Source organism: Oryctolagus cuniculus, chromosome 20, assembly GCF_964237555.1.
Source record: "Oryctolagus cuniculus chromosome 20, mOryCun1.1, whole genome shotgun sequence".
NCBI classification, from domain to species: domain Eukaryota; kingdom Metazoa; phylum Chordata; class Mammalia; order Lagomorpha; family Leporidae; genus Oryctolagus; species Oryctolagus cuniculus.
Window position 1 is genome coordinate 38,670,448 of NC_091451.1, and position 22,115 is coordinate 38,692,562.

Here is a 22,115-nt window from a genome sequence, read left to right on the forward strand (position 1 = left end):
GGGGGGGGGGGGATCGGGTGCACCAACAGGGGGTGGAGGGTCCCAGGTGGCGGTGGGTGTTTCCAGGCTCTCAGGGGGAGCTTCTGCGGACGTCTGGGTGTGACGCAGGCCCTTGCCCAGGGCCCCGGGCTGTGACCAGGCTGGGGGAGACACCCACCTCCCAGCCCTGGGCACTGAAGGTCCCCTCGGTGGCCCCTTGTTGAGCTCCTCCGCGGCCATGTCCCAGCCACAGGGAAACCGTCTGGGTTGGGGTCACCCCACGCATGCCCAGCAGCCTGGTACTGAAGGCACCCAGCTCTGGGTCCGACCGCAGCCCCGCCCCTGTATCCTGGAGTCTGTGTGACCTTGGCTGGTGCTCTGCCTCTGACCGTCCCCACACGCGCAAGGTGAGGACACAGCACCGCAGAGGCAAGAGCTTTCCTCCTGGGTCCCTCTCGGCCCATCAGACAGGAGCCCCTTCCTGAAGCCCCGGGAAGGACGGCTGCTGACCTGTCTGCCCATGGGGCTGGGAGAGAATGGTCAGGCAGGACGGGCCTGTGCTCTCTGGGGCCCCCTGCTGGGGGTGTAAGGTAGGCCACGACCTCGGGCACCTGGTGGGTGAGTGGGTACCGCAGAGGTCCACACCAGGATGGAGGCGCTGGCAGGCGGTGATGCTGGCCACAGGCCTACCTAGCTTCCCCTCCAGCGTGGACGGCCAATTCCTGTTCTCACGATTCTCATGAGCACCTGTCAAATTAGGGTGCAACTTAAGGTCTCGTGTGCCTGAACCTTTCTGGTTCTAGCCCCGAAAGTCCTGGGTTCTGAGTCTCATTCAGCTGCTCGCCCCTCAGGGAAGCCCAGGATTGAGGAGGTGGGTAGAGGGGCGTGGTTGGCCTTTGAACCCCTATGAACACTGCCCTGGAGGTGTTAGGGTATCAACACAGAGAGTGCACACAGCACATCAGGGCTGGCTGGCATTGTGACATAGGGAGGCACAGCCACCACCCGCAACACCGGCATCCCATATGGGCACCAGTTCAAGTCCCAGCTGCTCCACATCCAGTCCAGCTCCCTGCTAATGTGCCTGGGAAAGCAGTGGAAGATGGCCCAGCCCTGGCCATTGTAGCCATCTGGAGAGTGAACCAGCGGATGGAAGACCTTTCTCTCTCCCAATCTTTTTCTCTATAACTCTTTCAAATAAACAAATACATCTTTTACAAAAAAATGCACACGAGGTGTCCAGCCCCGCCCTGGATTTGAGGCAGAACCTCAGTGAAGGACCCCGCCCCCACCCTGGCCTGCCCTCTCCAGTCCACCCCATGCCCAGGGCCAAACACCCACCACAAACGACAACCGGTGGCCATCTTATAAGGATATTTTTATTGAAAATAAAAAAGTCATGGTGCTTTCTTCTGTGTAAGCAGGAGCAACGGCACATTCCCCACTGCCGGCCCTGCGTGTGCACGAAACCGACATGAATGATGCGCCGGCCAACCAGACGGCGTCGAGACGGCATCGACCCGTGGCTCCTGTCCCGTCCCGTGCACAAGGTCTCGGGGCGCTTACGCCCATGCATTCCGGGCCTCGCCCTACCCGGGCTGTGTAAGCCACACTTAGTACAGATGCAGAGTGCACAATAATTCTATAGATATAGAGATCTCTTTAAATATATATAACTATATATAATATACGTCTATATTTTTACACCTATCAGTCTTCCAAAACTTCTCTTACACGCTTCCCAGGAACACCTGAACACCCTGGGCACCCCATACGCCACTGAGTTCCGAAGCCAAGGTCAACTCTGAGACGGCAGGGAGAAAACGCAGAGAAGGGACGTGCCTTTCATTCTTGACCTTGAGCTGATCGGAGCATGGATCCGTGTTTAGGGGCTGGGGTTCGTTTCCAAGTCCTAAGCTCACATTCTAGGTCCTCGTGGTTTTGTGTGTGCGTGGGTTCTGGAAGCTGAGAGTCTGCTGGGCCTCTCGCCCTGGGCCTGAGCTGAGCTTCCGTGGCTGCCCTGGGGCTGGCGGGGTGGGGGTGGGGTGCTCTCCAGTGGGTTTCCTATGGGTGAGTAGGGGTTTTCCAAGCCCACAGGGAGAGCTTCCGTGTCAGTTGGAGTGTCCGTGGCTCGGGAACAGGGTGCAGCCCCAAAGCTTGGTGGATGGCACGGCTGGGGTTTTCCACCTGGTCTGGAGGCTGAGGCCCGTTGCAGAGTCTGGGCCCCAAGGTGCAGCCAGGGATGGAAGTATTGGGGGCTGGGGTGGGCAGGGGAATGTGTGGGCCCCAGTCCCCCTGGGGCTGCCCCTCCCAACTGGGGTCCCTTAGAGGACCCCTGAACTCTGGCCAGCCCCAGGCAGAGGGAGAAGCCCAGGGTGGGAGTGTGATTAGGGGCGGGGTCCTGCCCAGATATCTGCTTAGGGCATAGGCAGGGGGCTCACAGGCACCAGGGGGCTGAGGACATGGGTGTGGGGGTGCCCTGGGGTGGGGCACCGCACCCCCGCCCCGCCCTGCCCACAGCCCCTGGCTTGTGTGTTGCTTGGTGCTGCATCTGACAGCACAACTCACCAGAGTGGGGGGGAGGGGCGGGGCAGAGCGCCCCCCACCAGGGCTGTCGGGGGGGGGGCAACGCTGAGGTGGGCTGGGAGAGGAACTCAGGTTCAAGCCTTGGAGAAGTCCTCAGACAGCAGAAGAGCGACGAGGAGACAAGCCCCTTCACGGGAGGACGCACGCTGGCCTGGCCTGGCCGCAGGGAGCGCACACGGACAGCTCTGGGCACTAGGACTCAGCAGCGTTGGCATCTGGAGACTCAGCCCGGTGGGGTGCTTTTCCAGCCTCCGTTTCACCTGGATTGGAGTCTCACCTGCAGCCCCACCCCTGCCCCAGGAGCCCCTCCCCCCAACCCGGGCCCACCTGGCAGAGCCCCCACAGCGCACCAAGCACCATGATTCAGCGTGTCCGGTTCCTCCCCATCAAGGGTGTGGGGTGGTGAGGGCAGTCCCAGGGCAGGGCCCACAAAACCCCAGGGCCGCGCCTGCCCGCTGGGAACAGGGGCTCAGGCCCTCCCTTCCTCCCCCCACTCCTGAGAGACACTTTCTCGTCCAAGGGGAAGCGCCCCACCTCCCTCTGGGGAGAGGGGCTGAGGACCACAGCCAGGCCTTAGGAAGCGTGGTGGGGAGGAAGTGCGGGGCCGGTGGGGCTGGCACCGAGGGTCCCGGTGGATTTGGCACAGGTGGTGGCCTCCAGGGCCTGGCTCGTGTGGATGTACAGCTTCCTCCGGGGTCAGGGTGGAAATGGGCAGGGCAGGCAGGGGGCCTCGGGCTCTGCCCCTCCAGGGCCACCCTTGGCCAGGGTTCGGTGAACAGAGTCCCTTGGTCTGCTGGGGTGGGAGGGGGGCGGTTTGCAGGCTCTGGAGCCAAGGGCCCGCCGGGGCATGGGTAGGGACGAGAGGAGGAGGCGGGCCCTGCAGCGGATGGGGTGGGTGACGGCAGATGTGTGGGGAGCACCTTTGAAGGGGGTGTCTGTCTCATGGCTGTGCCAATGGCTTTTGTTGGGAACACCGACTGGGAAGCAGGTGGGCTTCTTGGAGGAGGACAGGCTTCCAGGCAGGGGAGGGAGCCCCGGGCGGGCTTCCTGTTGGCTGCCCGGGATGCCTCGGCTCCAGCAGGCAGAGGGGCTTCCTGCCTTCACCAGAGCCAGGCTTCAGACAGCAGCTGCGAGGACAGGCGTAGGATCAGACGTGGACAAGGTGGGGCATGGGGCATGCAGGGGAACTGGGCTCAGCCTGGTGTGGGCGCCGCCCCTGCCCACAGGCGACCAGGGCGAGCCTGGGAAGACGGTTCCTCCACGAAGTCCTGGACAAGCCCAGGGTCAGCTCAAGTCCACCTGCTTTCCCGTGTCCGCTGGTGCCACCACGCCGCCCCTCCGGCCAGCGGTGCCGGAGCCGCAGACTCAGACCACGGCGTTGTTCACGTCCACCCCTTTGCTGCTCTGTGAGCTCATGGGGTACTCCGCAGCGCTGGTGCCGTTCTCGTCTTTTCTCAGTGGTTTCCTGGAAGGCGCCCAGGAGCAGGCAGGGCGAGGGGGAGGGAGCAGGGACACCGTTAGTTCCGGGGCTGGCCAGGGGGGTGGCCTCCGGGCTGGCTTCCACACCCCGCCAGAGCAAGAGCCCCAGAAGGAAGCCCACCAGGCGTGCCCAGGGTGAGCGGCCTTGGGGCTCTTGCTGGTCCTTGGGGGTCAGTCAGAGGCTGGGGTGACCTTGTCCAGGATGGCCACGCAATCTCCAGGAGAACCAGGACACAGGGGACTGTGGCAGAGGGACACGGGAACAGAGCCACGGGCAGCAGCCGTGACCTGTGACTGGTCTGCGTGCACCAGTGTCTGGTCAGCCTCCTAAGATCCGGCTCTAAGTGAGCCCCTTGAGGTGGGCAGGCAGGCAGGGAGCGGACTATCTGGGGGTGTACGTGGTGAAGGGAAGTGGGGCACTAGTGGGGGCGTTTTCTGGCCTCGCCTTTGTGTGGTCAAAGACGGACGGAAAACGCGATGAAGGCGAGGGAGGGCGATCACGCTGGCACCGTGGTAGAGGGACTGGTGTCCATGGCGATGCCGACAGTGGGAAAGGTGGGCACGGTGGCGGCAGTGGTGTCACAGTGATGGGACAGGGCACGGTGGCAGTGCCGGTGGTGGTGTTAATGACAGTGACGGCAGTGGACAAGGCGTGGTCGACAGCGGTGGTGATGGTTGGGCGGTGATGGTGATGGTGATGGTTGGGTGGTGATGGTGGTGGTGATGGTGATGGTGGTGGTGATGGTTGGGCAGTGATGGAGGTGGTGATGGTGATGGTGGTGGTGATGGTTGGGCAGTGATGGGGTAGAGGTGATGGTGGTGGTGATGGTTGGGCTATGATGGTGGTGGTGGTGGTGATGGTTGGGTGGTGATGGGGTGGAGGTTGATGGTGATGGTGATGGTTAGGCAGCGATGGGGTAGAGGTGACGGTGGTGGTGATGGTTGGGTGGTGATGGAGTGGAGGTGGTGATGGTGATGGTGGTGGTGATGGGTGGTGGTGGTGATGGTTGGGCAGTGATGGGGTGGTGATGGTGGTGGTGGTGGTGGTGATGGTTGGGTGGACAGCGGCAGTGATGGAGGCTGACGGTGGTGGTGATGGTTAGGCAGTGATGGAGGTGGTGATGGCGGTGGTGACGGTTGGGCTGTGATGGTGGTGGTGATGGTGATGGTTGGGCAGTGATGGAGGTGGTGATGCTGGTGGTGGTAGTGAAGGGTGGTGATGGGGTGGAGCTGGTGACGGTGATGGTGATGGTTGGGCTGTGATGGTGGTGGTGATGGTGATGGTTGGGCTGTGATGGTGGTGGTGATGGTGATGGTGGTGGTGATGGTTGGGTGGATGGCGGCAGTGATGGAGGCTGACGGTGGTGGTGAGGGCCCCCAAGTTGAGCACACCCAGTAGTTCTGGGACACTTCGCCTTGGCCATTTGAAGCTCACCCCAGAGGCCACGTCACCCCAAGAGCCCTCCCTGCGGTGCACAGAGGGTGATGAGGCTGGGAGGGCCTGCAACCACAGAGTTACTTCCGGGCCAGGTCAGATCCAAGGCCTCCCCGGGCCCCGGGCGAGGGGCTGCGGCGCCCTGGTCTGCCTGAGCACTCTGTGCCCCCCAATGCCACGCCCCACACTGCTGTGGGGCCACCCACTGCCCACGGGCCATGGGCATTTCCAGTCCTCCTTGACGGCACGTGTGCGGCGCGTGGGAGAAAGCCTTGTCTGCGTTAGTTGGGGAGGGCGGGGGAAGGATCAGCAGTTTCGCGGTTGGGACCACCAGGCCTGCCGAGGGTCTGTTAACTCTTTCCTCTGGCGGCACAAGCGTAGACACACAGAATGGGGGAGCGGAACCCTGAGGGCACGCACGGGGGTGGCCACGCCCACCACCATGACATCTTCTGGACAGAGGTGCAGGGCACGGTCCCAGTGGTCCCCCCAGGAAGCTGGGCCTGGGGTTAGGAGGTTCCTTTCACAGGGAAGCGGAGGCTTAGGGAGGCTATGACTTGCCCAAGGACCCCCGGCTGGTTTGTGGGGGGCTCCCACCACTGTGTCCTGGTCCCACCGGCTACCTTCAAAGCAGCACTGCTCACCGCCCAACCCCCACAGCTAAGCTCTGGAAATCCTGCAGCGCCCGCCCCATTCTCTCTAATCCTGCCCATCACCCATCTGTGTGGGGTCCAAGAGGCCCACCCAGACGCTTCCCCGTAGACGGTCTGGGAAATGATGGATTCTGCAGCCCAGCTCTCTGCCCCGAGCCCTCCTCACCCTCGGTCCCCTGCAGCCCCCTGCCTGTCTCCCCCTCCCCCCCCCGCCTTCCCAGAGAGCTCAGGCCGCTTGATGTTGCTGGGTGGGCGTGACCGCGGATCTGCAGAGCCTGGGAGGCTGGGGCGGGGGCTTCTCCTTACTGCGAGGTCCTGTCGCTGCCCCACCACGAGGCCGAGGGACTCGGGTGGGATTCCTGCTTTTACCATCGATATTCAGGGGCAGAACGGACATCAGCACCAGGACACCAGAGACTCTCAACAGCTAAACACTCAGGGCCCAAGCCCACGCGGCACTCCTGCGGGGTCAACATTCAACCTTGGGTGTAGTCTGGAAAACCCACCACAGCAGGTGCAGGTGGGGCGGGGTCAGCAGGTGCAGGGGAGGGCAGAGAGGAGCCGAAGGGGGCATGAGCTCCCCTCTAGAGGGGCAAATCCTGGAGGACCAACATTTCTGCTCTTTTGAGGGGAAAGAGGGAGGGAGAAGACAGCAGGATTTGCTTTGCAAAAGAAGGAAGGTCCTAAAAGCTAGGCTGCTGTCAGACCCCTCCGGGGGACTCCTGGGGAGGCCTACTGGAAGGGGTGGCTCTGAAGTGCGGAAGCCAGTGGTCCCGGTGCCTCCTAGGCTGCTCCAGCTTCTGGACCCGAGAGCCAGCGGGGTTCCGGGCAGGGCTCCTCCCGGCAAAGGTGCCTTGGGCTGTGTGCAATGTGCCCTGTCCCAAGGGCTCCCTGAGATGAGGACAGGGAGTGCTCCCCTCCCCCAGCACAGCTGGGTCCCCAACCACTCTGCTCCCTGCACAGCAGCTCACCCCCTCCCAAAGCCTCCCTGGGCTGTACCAAGCTCAGATAGTGCTGAGAGCGGGAGGTGCCTCCCCCTGCACACCCACCCACATCCCTGCACAGGCACTGCCTTCAGGGAGACCCTGCCCCGAGCTAGGAGGCAGATGTCACAGCTCAGCTAAAGTGGCCTCTGCACTTTCTGGCTATGAAACCTTGGGCAAGCCACATAACGTTTTATGCCTCAGTTTCCTTGCCTATAAAATGGGCACGATACCAGTGTCCATTCCATAAGCTTGCTGGGGGGATTAGACATGTTAATATGGGTCAAGCGCTTAGTCGAGTGTCGGGCATACAGTAAGCACCCAGTAAGTGCTGGCAGCTCTCAGCGCTGCTGCCGCCGAGGGGTCCGTGGGAGCTGCTCCACTACCTGGCAGCCAGGCTCTGCCGTGGGCAGAATTCCTACCTAACACGCGCCTGTGAGCTTCAGAAACGGTAGTGCTGCGGGCCCCAGCCTGGCTCCATGGCTGTGGTCCCGTGAAGCCACGGAGAGCCCTTCCACCCCAGTCCCGGCCCTCGTGGCCACCGAGGGCGCCTAAATGGCCTGGTTCCTAAAACCAAGAGAAAGGTAGGTGAGCCTCTCCGTGGCTGTGCCCAGGATTCTCATCTGCAGGAACGCGGCCCCTCCCAGGACTCCCACCCGCGGGCGGGTGGGCGAGGCAAGCAGCAGGTTCTCTCTCTGCTAGTGCAGGGACCGAGCCTAAACCGGCATTGCTGGCTGGACAGGCAGGGCCAAGGCCGGGGCACCCCTCTGGGCCTGGCTGCCAGTGACGTGACAGCTTACGTCCTCAGCTGCGGCTCTGCTGGCGGAGCCACGGGCGGAGAACCGCCTGAGGAGCCAGAGGAGGGAGGGCTGCCAGCCGCCCGGCTGCCCCATGTGCTGGGGGGGAGGGCTGCCGTCAGCCACGGGACGGCCAAAGGCCCCAACTCTTCTCAACCAACGGCATTCGTCCTCCTCACTGCCCGCCCTGACGCACCCACACCCCAGACACACACACACACACACACACGCATATACACCCCTATATAACACTTAACCCAAACAACACATGTGCAAATACATAATGCACACACACACATGCACAAACATGCACACGCCCAACACACATGCATATACACGCCTATACATCACCTAACCCAAACACACAAGACAAGTTCAAATACATAACACACACACACACACACGCCCAATACATAAGCATATACACCCCTATACATCACTTAACCCATACACACAACTCATGTGCAAATACACAGCGCACACACACACGCACACCTCACCCCCAGACCTCCCTATACACAGCCACGTTTCACTGCATGAGGTCGGCACACCTAAGGAAGGTGCCATTGGGTGAGCCCATCGTTGTGCAAATGTCACAGAGTACAGCATCACCAGGTGAAACCCTCTCACATGCCGAGTACACGGCCTGTCATTGAAATGTCATTACATACCACACGACTACACATTTACACACCTGCACACATGTATGTGAACCCCCCACATTCATGTGAACCCCCCCACACATGTGAAACCACACACATGCATGTGAGCCCACAGACACACACATGAACCCACACCCACACACCCACACACATGCACGTGAGCCCACACACACATACACACATGAACTCATACCCACACACACACATGTAAACCCACACACGCACATGAATCCACACACACTCACATGCACATGAACCCGCACCCACACACCCACACACATGCATGTGAGCCCACACACACGCACATGAACCCACACCCACACACATGTGAGCCCACACACACGTACACACAAGCATATGAACACACACACACCCACACACACGCACGTGAACCCACACACACCCACACACATGCACATGAACCCACACACACGCACATGAACCCACACCCACAAACACGTGAGCCCACACACGTACACACAAGCATATGAACCCACACACACACGCATGTGAGCCCACACACACCCACACACACGCACATAAACCCACACACACCCACACACACGCACATGAGCCCACACACACACACACACACGCACATGAACCCACACATATGCACATGAACCCCCACACACGCACATGAGCCCACACACACAGTTTCACAGTGAGGGTCCCCTTTAGACTGCAGCCTTCTCCAGACTTGGTGAGGAGCCAGAGAAAAACTTTCTGACCACTGACGGTGCCACTGTGAGAAGCCGTGGCCCAATTTCCGGCCCCCAGCCCTCTCCCTCCAGGACCAGGTGGCAGTGGTCAGGCACGTGGCCACGCGCTCTGCCCAGGGCCCTGGTCTCCTTGTTCAGTCACCACCTGTGCCTGCGTCTCCAACTTCCTCCCTGGCAGCTCCCAGCAACCTCCTTGGGAGCTGCGAGCTCGGAGGTGACACAGGTCACCAGCGAGGAGAAGCTGCGGCCACAGGTCCCTCCCTGCCTGGGCTGTAGCCCCCACCCGCACTGCCCAAATCGCCCCCTTCCCAGGCAGCAGACAACTGCAGCTGCCAGGAAACTGGTACTCAGAACCAGCACTGGCCGAAAATGCCCAACCAGGCTGCCACCAGCCTCCCAAGCTCATTATCATGTCATTATAATAAAATTACCATGGCTGACACTCCTACTCCCATCATGCACCTGACGCCATGACACTTCTGAGACCTCCAAAATAGAGTAAGGGATGGGTAGTAGTACTTGAGCCCACCCCTTATGAATATTCAACCAAACCCCACTGCAGACTCAACCCTCCGTGCCCCCAGATGATATAAACGGACAGCCCTGAGCCTCGGACAGTGCAGCTCTCTCCAGAGCATGGCCGCCCTCCTTCCAGGGTGAACAGATAAACCTGCTTCCCTGCTGACCTTTACCTGCGTCTGGTCCTTGAATTCCTTCTCGTGCAGGAGACAACACCTGGCCCCCGCCACCCACTGCAGCAGAGGCACAGGGCCCGGCAGCCGCGCCGTGTGTGTTCTGTCTGGGTTGTTGGAGGAAGGTCTGAGGGTTAAGCACAGGGCCCAGACAGGGACTTGTCCAAACTGGCTCAGTCTTGGGGTCTGCCCCTTATGCTCCTGAGCTGCTGGGGGGGCGGAGACCCCTGAGGGAGGGTCTGTGGGCAGGGGCAGCCCAGACAGCAGCCATCTCAGTGGGGGTCTGGCACCTGCCACCCTGAGGCCCCAGGGCTGGAGGGGACCTTATGCTGAGGCCTGACGGGGACACCAGACAGCAGTGCAGAGGGTGGAGGGGACAGGCAGCCAGGAAGTGAGGTGCACCTTGGTCACCTGCCCTCTCTCAAGAAACCTCCCTTGGCCCAATTCCTCTGCCAGGGACACACGACACGGAGCACCCTCACTAGTGGCAGGGCTGCTGGTGTGACCGGGGCAGGGTGGTGTTGGGGACATTCAGAGACCCCGGGAAAGTCCTCCCGGAAGCCTGGAGACTGTAAGAGGCTCTGTTTTAAAAGCGGGGTTTTTCACTGGATTTCCCTCCGGATGGTTTTGCAGTGCCGTGGGCTGCTTTTGTTTCGGAGAGAAAAGGCACGTTTCCAAAGGACTGCTGACCAAATGGCATCGGCCGTGAGCGAGAAAGCTTGGACTTATTCTGGGGAGAGCTGCAGGGCCAGGCAGGGCTGTGTCTGCCTCCACCGGTCCCCGGGGGCACTCCTGCGGTCTGGGCCTGTTCCTCTCTGCACTGCTGGCTCCCTCCCTGCTCCCCCAGTCTCTGGTTTGGCCCAGGGGTCGGGCATTTCCTCCCCACCCTCCTGTCCCGGGCTGCACCTGCAACCACTGTACAGCTGACAACCACAGCTCCTGGTGCAGCCCCTCTCACCAGCTCCCCACTGTGCCTTTCTTCCCCCTGCCTGGCCTCCTGTGCTAGGGGTGCTGAGCCCTTTGGTGGACCACATCTCTGGGGGGGAGCCCCGCCCATGCCCCCACACCAGAAAGGAGCCCTGCCTGCACTGGAAGTGCCTACCCCCCCCCCCTCCCTGGGCGGTAGGCTGCTTCTCTCAAAGCCTTGAGGAGCGGGGCGGCAGCCAGTGAGAGCTGAGACTTTGTCCCCTGGAGCAGCGCCCTTCCCAGCTCCAGTGGGGGCAGGCACAGGTGGCCCCGGGTGACTTTTGTAAGGACCGCTGATGCTGATGCCTGGGGCTGGCAGCCACGCCCAGGTGGAGCAGGCTCCTCCTCAGGCATCTTCAATAGCCCCAGCGCCTCCTCAACCATCAACCGTTCAGCCTGGGGCGAGCCCGCGCAGCCCCGCACAGATGCCGCTGTCGGGCATCCTCCCTTGCACTGCCCGGGACCCCCCAACCGCCGGGACCCCAGCTCTCAGCTCAAGTACTGTGTGATCCACAGCAGAATTCACCGTGACCCCTCTGGGTGCCCACGACGGGCTGCCACCTGCTGCCACTGACCTCCGCAACCTCCGCCACCTCTGCCGTCGATGGATCGGGCCCTACCCGGGGAGGGGGTCTGGCACCCACAAATCACTCCCACTCAGTGCCTCTCTGTCTGTCAGCTGGTCTCAGATGGGCACAGTCACGTCTCACCACAGTCCCCATATGCACACCCGAGACCGGGCAGCCGGGAAGGGCCAGGTCTGCCCTCTGCCCAGCAAGCAGCCAACGTGGGTGACACGGGGCCGCCTTCAGGGCTGGCGTGGCCATCTCCCCATCCAGGGCTCTGATCAGACTCTGCTGGTCCCTGATGGTGTCACTCTGGGCAGCTCCCTAACTCCTTAGGGACTCAGTTTCCTCGTCTGCAGAATGGAGTCAACTCAGGGATGGCTCAGGGAAGACGGGCGGATCTGAGCCCGGGGCAGCCCGGGCGCTGCCCTAGACAGCCGTGCCCTGCTCCTTTGTCTCTGTTTATGGAGACTGTCTGCAGTGTGAGCCTCGGGAGCACAGGGGGCTCTGGGCGGGGCAGCACAGGCTCAGGGTGGGGCCGGTCCCGGGTGGCGCTGTCACCCCCAGGCCCCGACCCCAGGCGCCCTGCGTCCTCTCCCAGGCTTCAGGACGTGCTCGGGCTGTTGACTTTTCACAGCCCTTCATCCCCTGTGCCTGATCCACACTTGTGACTTTACTCTTTCTGCTTTTGAATTATGCAAATGAAATTAAAAGAGTAATGTTAAATATTCCAAGTGCTTGATTGTCCTCAATGTGGACCTGTTGACTTCAGACCCCAGGGAATTAAAAAAAAAAATTCTTGAGACATTGTGTTGTTAACAAGTCCTGGTATCCTTTGGAGGGTTGCGACATTTTAATTTGTGTGTGTGTGTGTGTGTGCTGCACTGGGCCTGACACGTAACTGGTGCTCAGCAAATGTGTGTGGAATCAAACTCCTAAAAACGATGGGGCTTCATGTCTGGAAGGAGCTTTGAACCAGTCCAGCAAAGAGGACGAGAAGGGAAGCAAAGAAGAAATCAACACAGCCAACACGGCGGCATCTCGGAGCCGCTGTCTTGGGCTGAGCGCGGATGGCGGCTCCCCAGGCCTGCTTGCTGCTCCCGAAGTGCTCAGCGGTCCTTACCCAAATCTACAGGCACTGCCGGCCCAGGGGGGCAGCGGAGCCCCGAGGCCAGCTGGGGGAGCCCGGCAGCGCTCAGAGCTGGTGCGGGGGGCGGGCACTCACCTTTTGATGGCTTTGTAGCAAATGACGACCAGCACGGTCAGAAACACCAGCGAGGCACAGCACACGGCGATGACGATCACCAGCCCCGACCACCAGCTCTCCTCGGCCGGGCACGAGGTAGAGTTGGGAGCTGAAAGACACAGAGCAACCTGAGTGTCCCCAGACGAGCTCGCCGTGCAGGTGGGACTGTCGGCCGTGACAGACACCGCCATCCATCACGGCTGAAGCCTGTCTGACCTTCCCTGCCGTCCCCACCCCCACCCACAGCAGGTGACGTCATGGCTGGCCCCCAGCCAGGCTGCTCCCCCTAGAGCCTCCAGCCAGGCCTGGCGTGCTCAGAACAGGGGTTAAGCGCCGGGCCCCGGCCATCCATCCTCTCTTGGCATGAGCTAGCGGCCAGCAGGGTCAGGTCTAATTCCCCATGAAAAATAACAGAGCATTTCATCCTCTCAGTCGAGGCATTAGATCCGGTTCCTGCGCAGGTGGGGGTGGGCAGCAGGGCTCACAGGGGACACTGTGGGAGGGAGGAGGGAGGAGGGAGGGGAGGCAGGTCGGGCTCCGGCTCTTAAGCTAATTTCTCGCAAGAGGCGGCTCTCTCCCTTCTTGGGAGCTGCCCATGTGGTGGGCACCCGTGGCCATCTCAGCTTGTTGTGGGCACGGCCGAAATTTGGAGAAGAGTGTCTCTGACAATGAGGCTGCCCCTGGCTGCCCCCAGCCCCTCCCATGGTTACTGAATCCACAGGGGGCCTGGGGTTGAACTTGTCCTCCTCGCCTTGGTCCACGCTGTGTTGGGTGTACCTGAAGCAGAGGTGTAGATGCAGCCCAGTGACCCCCCACCCCCACCCCAGGAAGAGGCCCAGGTTCCCACAGTGCAGCCTGGACACCACCGTGCCCAGAACTGTGAAAGGAATTTGTGTGTGTGTGGCGGGAGAGTTGAGGGAGGGAGGAAGCAGCGGTGATGGACAGATAGCAGTGGCTTTGGGCAGGTCATTCAGATGTGAATATATACAACAGGGTCCCAACTACGCCCTGGTCTCTGTCCACTCAGTTGCAGGCCCCTTGAGGGATGACCTCCCAAAGGGTACCATGAATGGCTTCCTTATTATCGTAATCTCCAAGGACTGACTGACGTCAGTGAGGTGCACCCATCTGCTGTTCTGTCTGATCTGCTTTGACAAACGTGGACACCACACCTCTGTTGTGACAAAACGTTTCCAAGTCCTGGAAGGGTTCCCTGTGCCTCTTCTCAGCAATCCCAGCCTGGGGCGTGTTTGGCACAGCGGTCACGTTCACCGTCTGGGGCTCCTGCCTCCCTCATCAGGGTGCCGGATTATAGAGACCCGGCTACTGCACTTCATATCCATCTGCCTGCGAACGCACATCCCGGGAAGGAACCTGGGTCCCCTTCGCCCCCATGGGAGGCCTCGGTGGAGTTCCAGGTCCTGACTTTGGCTTGGCCCAGCCCAGGCTGCTTTGGCCATTTGGGGAGTGAACCAGGGTATGAACAATCTCTCTCTTTCACTGTCAAATAAAAATGAAACTAAATAAAAATGGGAAAACGAATTTAATAAAGGACACAAGTAGTTCGAGAGCACTAGGAAAGCAAACCTTAAAAAAAAAAAAAAAAACCCACCCTAGAGGCAACCACCTTTCTGATTTCTGAAGCCGTGGATCAGACTGCTGGGTCCTGACGTCTCCTAAATGGAATTGCGAGTGTGCGCTCCGCTTCCTGGCTTCCTCTAGCCAGCACAGTGATTTTGAGTTCACCCAGGTCAGTGCGTGGTTCAGTGGTTCCTTCCTTCTTACTGCTGAGCGGCATCCGGTGCCAGTCTGGTCCCCGCAGGTGCACACCCGGGCTGTGTCCAGGTTCGGGCGACCGTGAGCAAAGCCGCTGTGAACACATCCCACACGCCTTGGTGTAGGTGTGCTTTCCTCTTTGTCCCAGATAAACCCTTGGGGGTGGGATTCCTGGCCCTACGGGAGTGCCTGACTCACTGGGTGCCTGTGCCGCGGACTCACTGTGCAGAAGGAAGGAGAGAAGATGGAGAAGGTCGTGGCTCCTGAAGTGGTACCCGATTGTTGCAGCCAGACTAGGAGATCCAGGAAGCCATCGGTTCTTCCCAGGGAACGGGTGGGCGCTCAGACCCCATTAACGAGGGCAAGGTCCCCGGGGAGGGGGCGTGGGGAGGGGCTCCGAGCCAGGCAGAATTAGCACTGCAGCCAGGGCAGTGTCAGGTGTTCAGAGACACAGAGAAGCTACGGAGCGGAGAATTCAGAGCAGGAGAGAGCTGGCCGACGAGGGGAGTCAGGGTCCCCCGGATGCTCGTCTTCCCCGGCAGGAACCCGCTCAGCGCTTTCCCGGCGAAACACGAAACCCAGTCCTTGTCTTCAGGGGTGTCCCTGAAGTGGGAGACTCAGTGCTGCCAATGGGGGCCCCCAGCTTCCCTACGGCGGCAGCCAGCATGGGCAGAGTAGGAACCCCGGTCACCCAAGCCCCCCCACCCCCATCCCATGGGCACCTCTTCACTTCCACTGCCCAGGGGGGCAGCTCTGGCTTCTGTGGCGCTGCCTCAGGCTGTCACAGCTCTGGGCAGGTCCCCGCCAGTGTGTGGCCTCAGCCGGGGCTGTAAGCCCTCCAGAAGCTCACTTGGAGATAAGGGGCTGACGGCTGTCCTTGGTTGCCACAAGGAGGGACCCCAGCAGCTGTGGCCGTTGATGACAATGCACCGGACAGACCACACCGAGGGCCCTGGTGGGGAAATGGCAGCCGCCTGCTAGCTGGTACAGCTTCCTGGATGTGCCAGCTCCTCCTCCGCCCCTTCTCTGTTAATGAAGTGAGAATTTTCTGCTGATTCCTTCTCAGACGTAATGGAAAGTGAAAGCCCTGAGCCGCCCTTGTCGTTCTGCCCAGGGCCCCGCCTGCAGTGCTCAGCAGGGCACTGATCACTCCGTGGGCAAGGAGGCCAGCAGACAGACGGGAAGTGAGGGAGGAGAGTGAAGCCAAGGCAAGAGATACACCGGGTTTTTCTCAGAAAACCAGCTACCGAGTTCCGAGGGTGCACCCCTATCTAGTCCGGCTTGGGCCAGCTGGAGCATGTGGGAGCCGGGGGAGGCTTGGGGGTGTCACTTCAACAAGAGGACAGAAACTGACCCTAAGAAGCAGGAAGTGACTTTCTCAGTGGCCAAGGCTGGGGCCTTGGTCCTGAATTTCCTTCCTGTGTCCTGGATGTGGCCAGTACCTCTTTTCACAGGCGCCAAGACAGGCCATGAGACGCAGGCAACCCAAAGGGGCTCGTCCATCCGTCCGTCCGTCCATCTGTCCACCACAGACACGCTGAGCATCCCTGGTGCCCAGCGGTGTACGAGGAGCTGGGAGTCCAAAGATGAATTAGACACAAGCTGTGCTCTCACAAGGCCTGGCGCCAGCTGCCCCGGGGCTCAGCACAAAGCTGATGAAGACCTGGTCATCTCGCTCAAGGAGCCGGCGGCCTCCAGGAGATGAGACAAGCGAATATGCTAATGTGCAAGGCGAAGTCGGTCCACGGGAGCGAAGGTGGTTCAGGGGTGAGGGTGGTGATGTGTGAGAGGCAGGTGGTCAGACAGGAAGACAGGCAGCGAGAATGCCAAGCCCCGGGCAGGAACGAGGCCGCCGGCGCTCTCTGCCTCCCCTCTCACCGCCTCCTGCTCCAGCCGGGTTTCTGCAACATGACAGAAAGGCAGGCGCTGGCCCAAGACATCTCAGGGGCCGCGGCCCCTGCCGTCCCCAGGCGGTCTGCAGTAAACACTTGTGGCGCCTGTAGAGGGGATGGCGCTGGCACACAGAGCAACGGGCTCAGTTCTGTTGATCCCAGCTTCTGCTTTCTCTGCTAAGAGATGCACCATGGGAAGCTCCCACCAGGATGGAGGCACAGGGGCCAGACCTGCCCTCCCTCCTGAGACATCCAAAACACACCCAATGCCCCAAACAGCGGACATCAAGTAACAGAAGACGGCCATCCCCAAGGGAGGCAAGAAAGAAGCGGTACAAGAGCTGCCTTGAGACAGAGCCCGCTCCTGGCGTGGGAAGAAGACGCCAGGCAGGGCCCAGCCTGTCCTGGGAGTCGGGGCACGGAGCTGAGTCAGGCGGTGAGACAGGTGTGCAAGCTCACACAGGTAGAGGAAGCCGATAATAAACACATGCACCAACAGAAATGTCAGTATTCATGGTGGGAAGTGCCCCCCAGGACACGGAAAAGAGATTGCGGTGTTTGGAGAAGCAGTGGGGGGCCTGGGGACCTGAGGATGTGCACGTGACAAGTTGGGGAGTATCTGCCCCCCCGGGGGGTTTTGTGATCATTGAATGAGACAGCGGACGCCGCGCTCCTGGGGGCACTGGGAGTGGAGCCAACTGCTCAGCACCGCCCTCAGTGCACACCGGCAGGCCCCGTGATGCAGAGCCCAGGGTGAGCCCGTTCTGGAAGGGCGGCAACTGAGGCCATCTGGACACATCCTAACATATGATGACTGGCCCGTCAGAGCGCCAGAGAAGCCACACCCAGGAGACGTTTGAGTGACAGCAGGGAACTGGCCGGGGATGAATGAACCAGAGGAGCGGCAAGTAGGTCAGAAGCAAGCTCGGGGCCGTGTGCAGGAAGGGTGCGGAGGCCACGTTCAAGATCACGTTTCCATCCTGGCCCCCGGCCCTGTGTGTGGCCACCTGAAGAGGCTGGCATTTGCTGGCCTGACACCCTGTCGCTGGGAGCAGCCTCGGGGTGGGCGCTGTTGGAGACCCCGTGGGCGAGCCGCTGTCCTCATGTTCCAAGTCTTGGGTGACCAGGCCCAGGCTGCCTGAGTGCTCCTGGAGGAGGGAGCGCTTAACCGGCCTTAACTGAGGTCAGGGGAGGAGGTGGGCCCTGCAGCTCTGTCTGCCCAGCTCCCAGCCCTGCAGATGGGCGTGGCTGGTGTGGTGGGGGTCGCCGGGGCTCCCTCAAGGGGCTCCTGTCCAAGAACACCCTTCCCAGTCCACAGAGACCAAGTCCAGGCTTTCCAGTGGGAAAGACAGACTGGGCTGGGCGGCGTCTCTCTGCCTTGGTGACACCACCAGGCCCCGGGTACTGTAGGGCACAGTCGGTCCCCAGGGTATGTAGGGTCTGTCTCTGCGCACCTGCTCCGTCCTGGGGATCTGCCTGGAGAGGGGCAGCCGAGAGCTCCCCTAAAACTTGCCCTGGGGGGCCAGGGGCTCTGCGCAGATCCTGGGGGTGGGGCAGAGCTTGCTTGTGGACCCCCTCCCCCCTCCCCCCCCGCCCCCCCAAGGGGGAAACTGAAGATCAAAGAAGCGGAGCAGTGGCCTGAGGCTGCCCAGGGCGGCCCTGGGGCTCGCAGCCCTGTGCTGTGCACTGTCCCAAAGGCTGTGGGGCCTCAGGGGTCAAAGACCCTTTCCCTGCCCCCCTGCCCCAGCCCCGCCCCCGCCGGCGGCTTGACCCAGAATCCACCAGGGAAGGACAGGGCGGGCGCCCCGCCCCCACACAGAGCCCCATTGTCTCGGTACACAAGGGACTGACTCTCCAGCCCCAGCCGGCCGTTCACGGGCACAGCGCGCCCACGGGGAGGCCCGTGCCAGGGGTCGGCGTGGGTGTGGGGCTGCCCACGCACATCCTACCCCACAGGGGCCTGAGGACGTGGGCTGCCTGGAAAACCACAAGTACAGAAGCAGACCGTGGTGCTTCGCAATGACCTCTAAGTAAGCCCCCGGTTCTAGGAACAGGAAGACGTCTGGTGGCTCCAGGTGAGCCCAGTGCCTGCCCGTGCAGCGGGGCTGGGGCCCAACCACCCCGTCTCCGCTGATGGGGCGCCCCTTCCCTCCCTGCTCTACCTGTGGCTTCCACAGCCCCCGCCCCCCTCTCTTCTCAGTGCGGCGTCGCCCCACCCCCAGCGTGGCCCCCACCCTAGACCACCGGGCCCCTGTGCTGGAAGCTTCCAGCAGTGGGTGGGGCCTCCTGTCCAGCCCTCCTCACTGTCCTGGGAGCTCTGCCCTCCTGCGGCCTCAGGCCGGGACCTGGACACTCTGTTCCCTCTCAGCCCCACAGCCAGGCCAGCGGTGCCGGATATGCGGCTGTTCCCTCCCACCCCCCTGCCCCCCACCCCCGTCCTGTCCTCCCCTGCCCTGCGGGGGCCCTGCCTCCCCCGGCATCCACTGGGCACCACAGCAGCGCCCTGGTTTGCACGTTGGCTTGGAATCAGAAGGACCTGCAGTTCCAACCCAGAGATTCTGACTTCGGCAAGTCATTCGATCTGCTAGACTTCATCTCGGCATCGTCCACTCTAAGCTGGGGGCAGCAGCGGGGCCTCCTCCACTGGGCTGGTGCAGGGCTTCAATGAGCTGCACAGTGCAAGCAGCCCAGGAGCCGGCAGCTGACACCCTCAGCTGCCCCCTGCTTTCCCCTGTGCCCAGCCCACCCTGACTCCCCTCCTACGTCCTCCGCTCCCCCCACAGGCCAGGCTTGGGAGTGATAGGGCCGGCGGAGGGTTTTGCCCTCAGCCAAGCCTGGTGGCTCCAGCCCATGCACCTTCACGTCGTGTAGGGGTCACGCAAACTCATCCGACGGCAGGCGGGAACTCGGCTGGGGCTTCCAGGACGGTCTCATTGCCCTTCCGAGGGAAGGGTTGACCTTCTGAGGCCTCTCCCTGGACGCTGCTGTGTGTGTGTGCATATTCGTGTGCAAGTGTGTGCATGTATGTGCACGTATATGCACACGTGCACGTATGTGTATGTGTGTGCGTGGGGGTGGGGCGTGGGTGGGAAGGGAAAAGGCGGCTGGGCGGACACTGCTGAAACCTGGGGGGGGGGAGGGGCGGCTCAGACCGGACCAGCTATGGCGGGAGTGAGGAAAGGTCAGATCCCGGGAATGTGGCAGAGAGGAGCGATGCGCGACTCCGAGGACTCAGGGCTGAGTGCCCACCACCCACTGGCCGGGAAGACGGGCCCCGGCTGGCCTTGCAGGGTGCATGGGTCAGGAGTCAAGTTTGAAATGCCTGGCACACATGTGGGGAGGTGGTGAGCAGGCAGCCGCAGGTGGATTTGCGGGCTCAGATGGGGGCATAAAGCTGGGAACTGTCAGCGCCGGCCCTGAGACGGGAGGAGGTCGCCAAGGTGGGAGATGAGAGTCAAGGCCTGGGCCCCCCAACGGAGAGGCCACGGGCAGGGCTGGGAGGGGAGAGACCAGGGCGGGGGCGGGGGCTCAGCCACGTGTGCTGCAGCTGATGGTCAAGCACGGGGCGGGGGGGGCCTGAGACCCATCACCAGGGTGGGATGGGGGAGCCCACTGGGGCAGCGCAGAGGAGCTGTGGGAGGGAAAGGAGGGCCAGCACGCTGTGTTGTGTCGCAGAAGGCAGTGCTGGGCAGCGGGCGGTGCGGAGGGGGTATGAGCTGGTGGGTGTGGCCCAGGAGACGGGGAAGAGCTGGATGAGGACCGTGAGCAAGCCAGAGGGGTGGCTCCTGCACAGAGGGTCCCAGACGGGGTCTCAGGGTGGCAGAGGCGGAATGTGGGCTGCAGGGGTGGGTGACACAGGGGGTCGTGCAAGCCCCTGGGACTGTGTCAGTCCTCCCGCAGAGAAGGAGTGAGGCTCGAGGCTGTGGACCCAAAGCAGGTCTGGTCCAGGTCAGCGGCCCACTGCACGGGGCAGCCACGGGCCAGGTCGGATGGGGCCCAGGGTGGGTGATGAAGTGAGTGCAGGGCCAGGGGGCTGGGAGCTCCTCCAGGGAGCTAGCAAGGTGCTGGAGCAGGTGGGGAAGCCGAGGCACTGGCGAGGTGAAGTGCAGCTGCCCAACTGTGCTAGGGGAGTTTGGGAACCCACGCAAGCTGGCTCCAGGGCCGAGCTGTGGCTGCTACACAGTCCAGCGCAGCTAAGCAAGCAAATCCACGCGTGCCCATAGATGGCTAAAAGGAGAAACTGAGCTGGGGCCACACTGAGTGGGGAGGGACAGACGGGGGTCCCGCGGGGTGTTGCAGAGCCCCTCAGGCGGGGGCAGGCCAGGCAGCCCCGCGAAAGGATCCTGCCCAGGCTGGCCGAGGCTGGCCAGGGAAGGAAGCAGGCGCACCCCCGGCCTCTCTGCTCCCCCTGGCTGGAGGCTGCGAGAGGAGCCATGGACCCTTCCGTCTGTGCCTCCTGACCGCCTGCCCTATTTCTGCCTGGTGTCCTGGGCACGGGCCCAGCGCGGCGGCCGTGGCGTAGCTGCTGTGGTCGAGGGCGCTGTTTGAGGCTCAGCTCCCGGGGGCATCTAAAAAGCCCAATGCATTATTAACGACCATCTCGGCCGTCCTGTGCCTGGGGGAAAGGGGAGCTGAGAACTGGCCGTGTCTCCACGGCAGGGCTACGGCTGTGCCCAGCGCCAGGCAAAGCCGCGGGTGGAGGCCGGGGCGGAGCCGAGGCCAGCGGGCGGCTGCTGGTGGCGACTGAGGGACACATCTGCCCCTTTGTCAGCTCTGCAAGGCAAGGCCTTGTTTCTCAACAGCCTCTCCTCTGGGTGCTTTTTTCTGTTCCCTCCCCAGATCTGCTAAGACCTCAGCTTCCCCGCCCCCTCCACCTGCCCAGGGCCACACACGACCGCTGCACAGCGGGTCCGTGCTCTACAGCTCTAGAACTGTCCAAAAAGCTCTGGGAGCCCTGGAGCCCAGCCCCACTGCCTGTGAGCTGTCACTCATCAGCGCGTTTGTAAGGAGTCCGCTCCACGCCACGCACACACCTCGGACTCTGCCCTGTGCCGCCGACAGTGGCTATGTAAACGCAGACAGCCTCACTAAGGCACTCACCTGTGCGTGGGCCTTAGCTACAAACAAGGAAACCAGAATGTGAAAAAGCCCGCGAGGCCGCGGGACGCCAGCGTGAGCTGCCTGAGGGTACTCATGGCCTGGGGTGGGACGGTGTCCCCCTCCCCGGCTCTGTAGTAACTACCTTGCAGACCCCAGCTCCTATGATGCTCTGTGGATGTCAGGTGGCTTCCTGCCTCCCACGAGGACTCAGCGTGAGCGCTCGGGCAGGTGGCATCCACTGCGGACAGCGCCCGTCAGGAGCCCCAGACACGGGGTCACTGGCCTGCCTCTGGCGCACCAAGTAAGAGACGCGATCAGGTCCCAGGGAGACACCAGGGACATCCCCCTGCTCTCGATGACTCCTTCCCGAACCGCCCTGTGCCGCTGGGTGCAGGGACCTTGGATGTTTGGCCAGGCTGGGACCACAAAGGGACGGTGCCAGGCTGAGACGCGTTACTGCCGCTCAGTGATGTTGAAAATGAAAGAAACTTGAAATGCCCGTGGCTTTGGAACGGAACCATTTTATTAAAGAGGAAAAAATATCTCAGGGAGGCCCCGAGAGGCACTGTCCAGGACACCTG

At 61.9% G+C, this 22,115-nt stretch overlaps 1 protein-coding gene across 5 annotated transcripts in view; it reads right to left on the reverse strand.

Annotated features, from left to right (window-relative positions):
- Positions 1-1,338: 1,338 nt before the first annotated feature.
- The window catches only part of PRIMA1 (proline rich membrane anchor 1), a 49,233-nt gene continuing 28,456 nt past the window's right edge, over positions 1,339-22,115 (reverse strand). For 3 of the 5 annotated variants that reach the window (XM_051826425.2, XM_051826424.2, XM_070065559.1), the window contains exons 4-5: positions 12,746-12,875; positions 1,339-4,030 (exon numbers count right to left, since the gene is read on the reverse strand). In XM_051826425.2, the coding sequence (XP_051682385.1) occupies positions 3,931-4,030; positions 12,746-12,875 (230 nt within the window). In that variant the 3' untranslated portion in view covers positions 1,339-3,930. Of the gene's footprint in view, positions 4,031-7,537; positions 7,683-12,745; positions 12,876-22,115 lie in introns of all 5 variants that reach the window. The other 2 variants (XR_011385024.1, XR_007911819.2) reach the window with 2 other exon arrangements.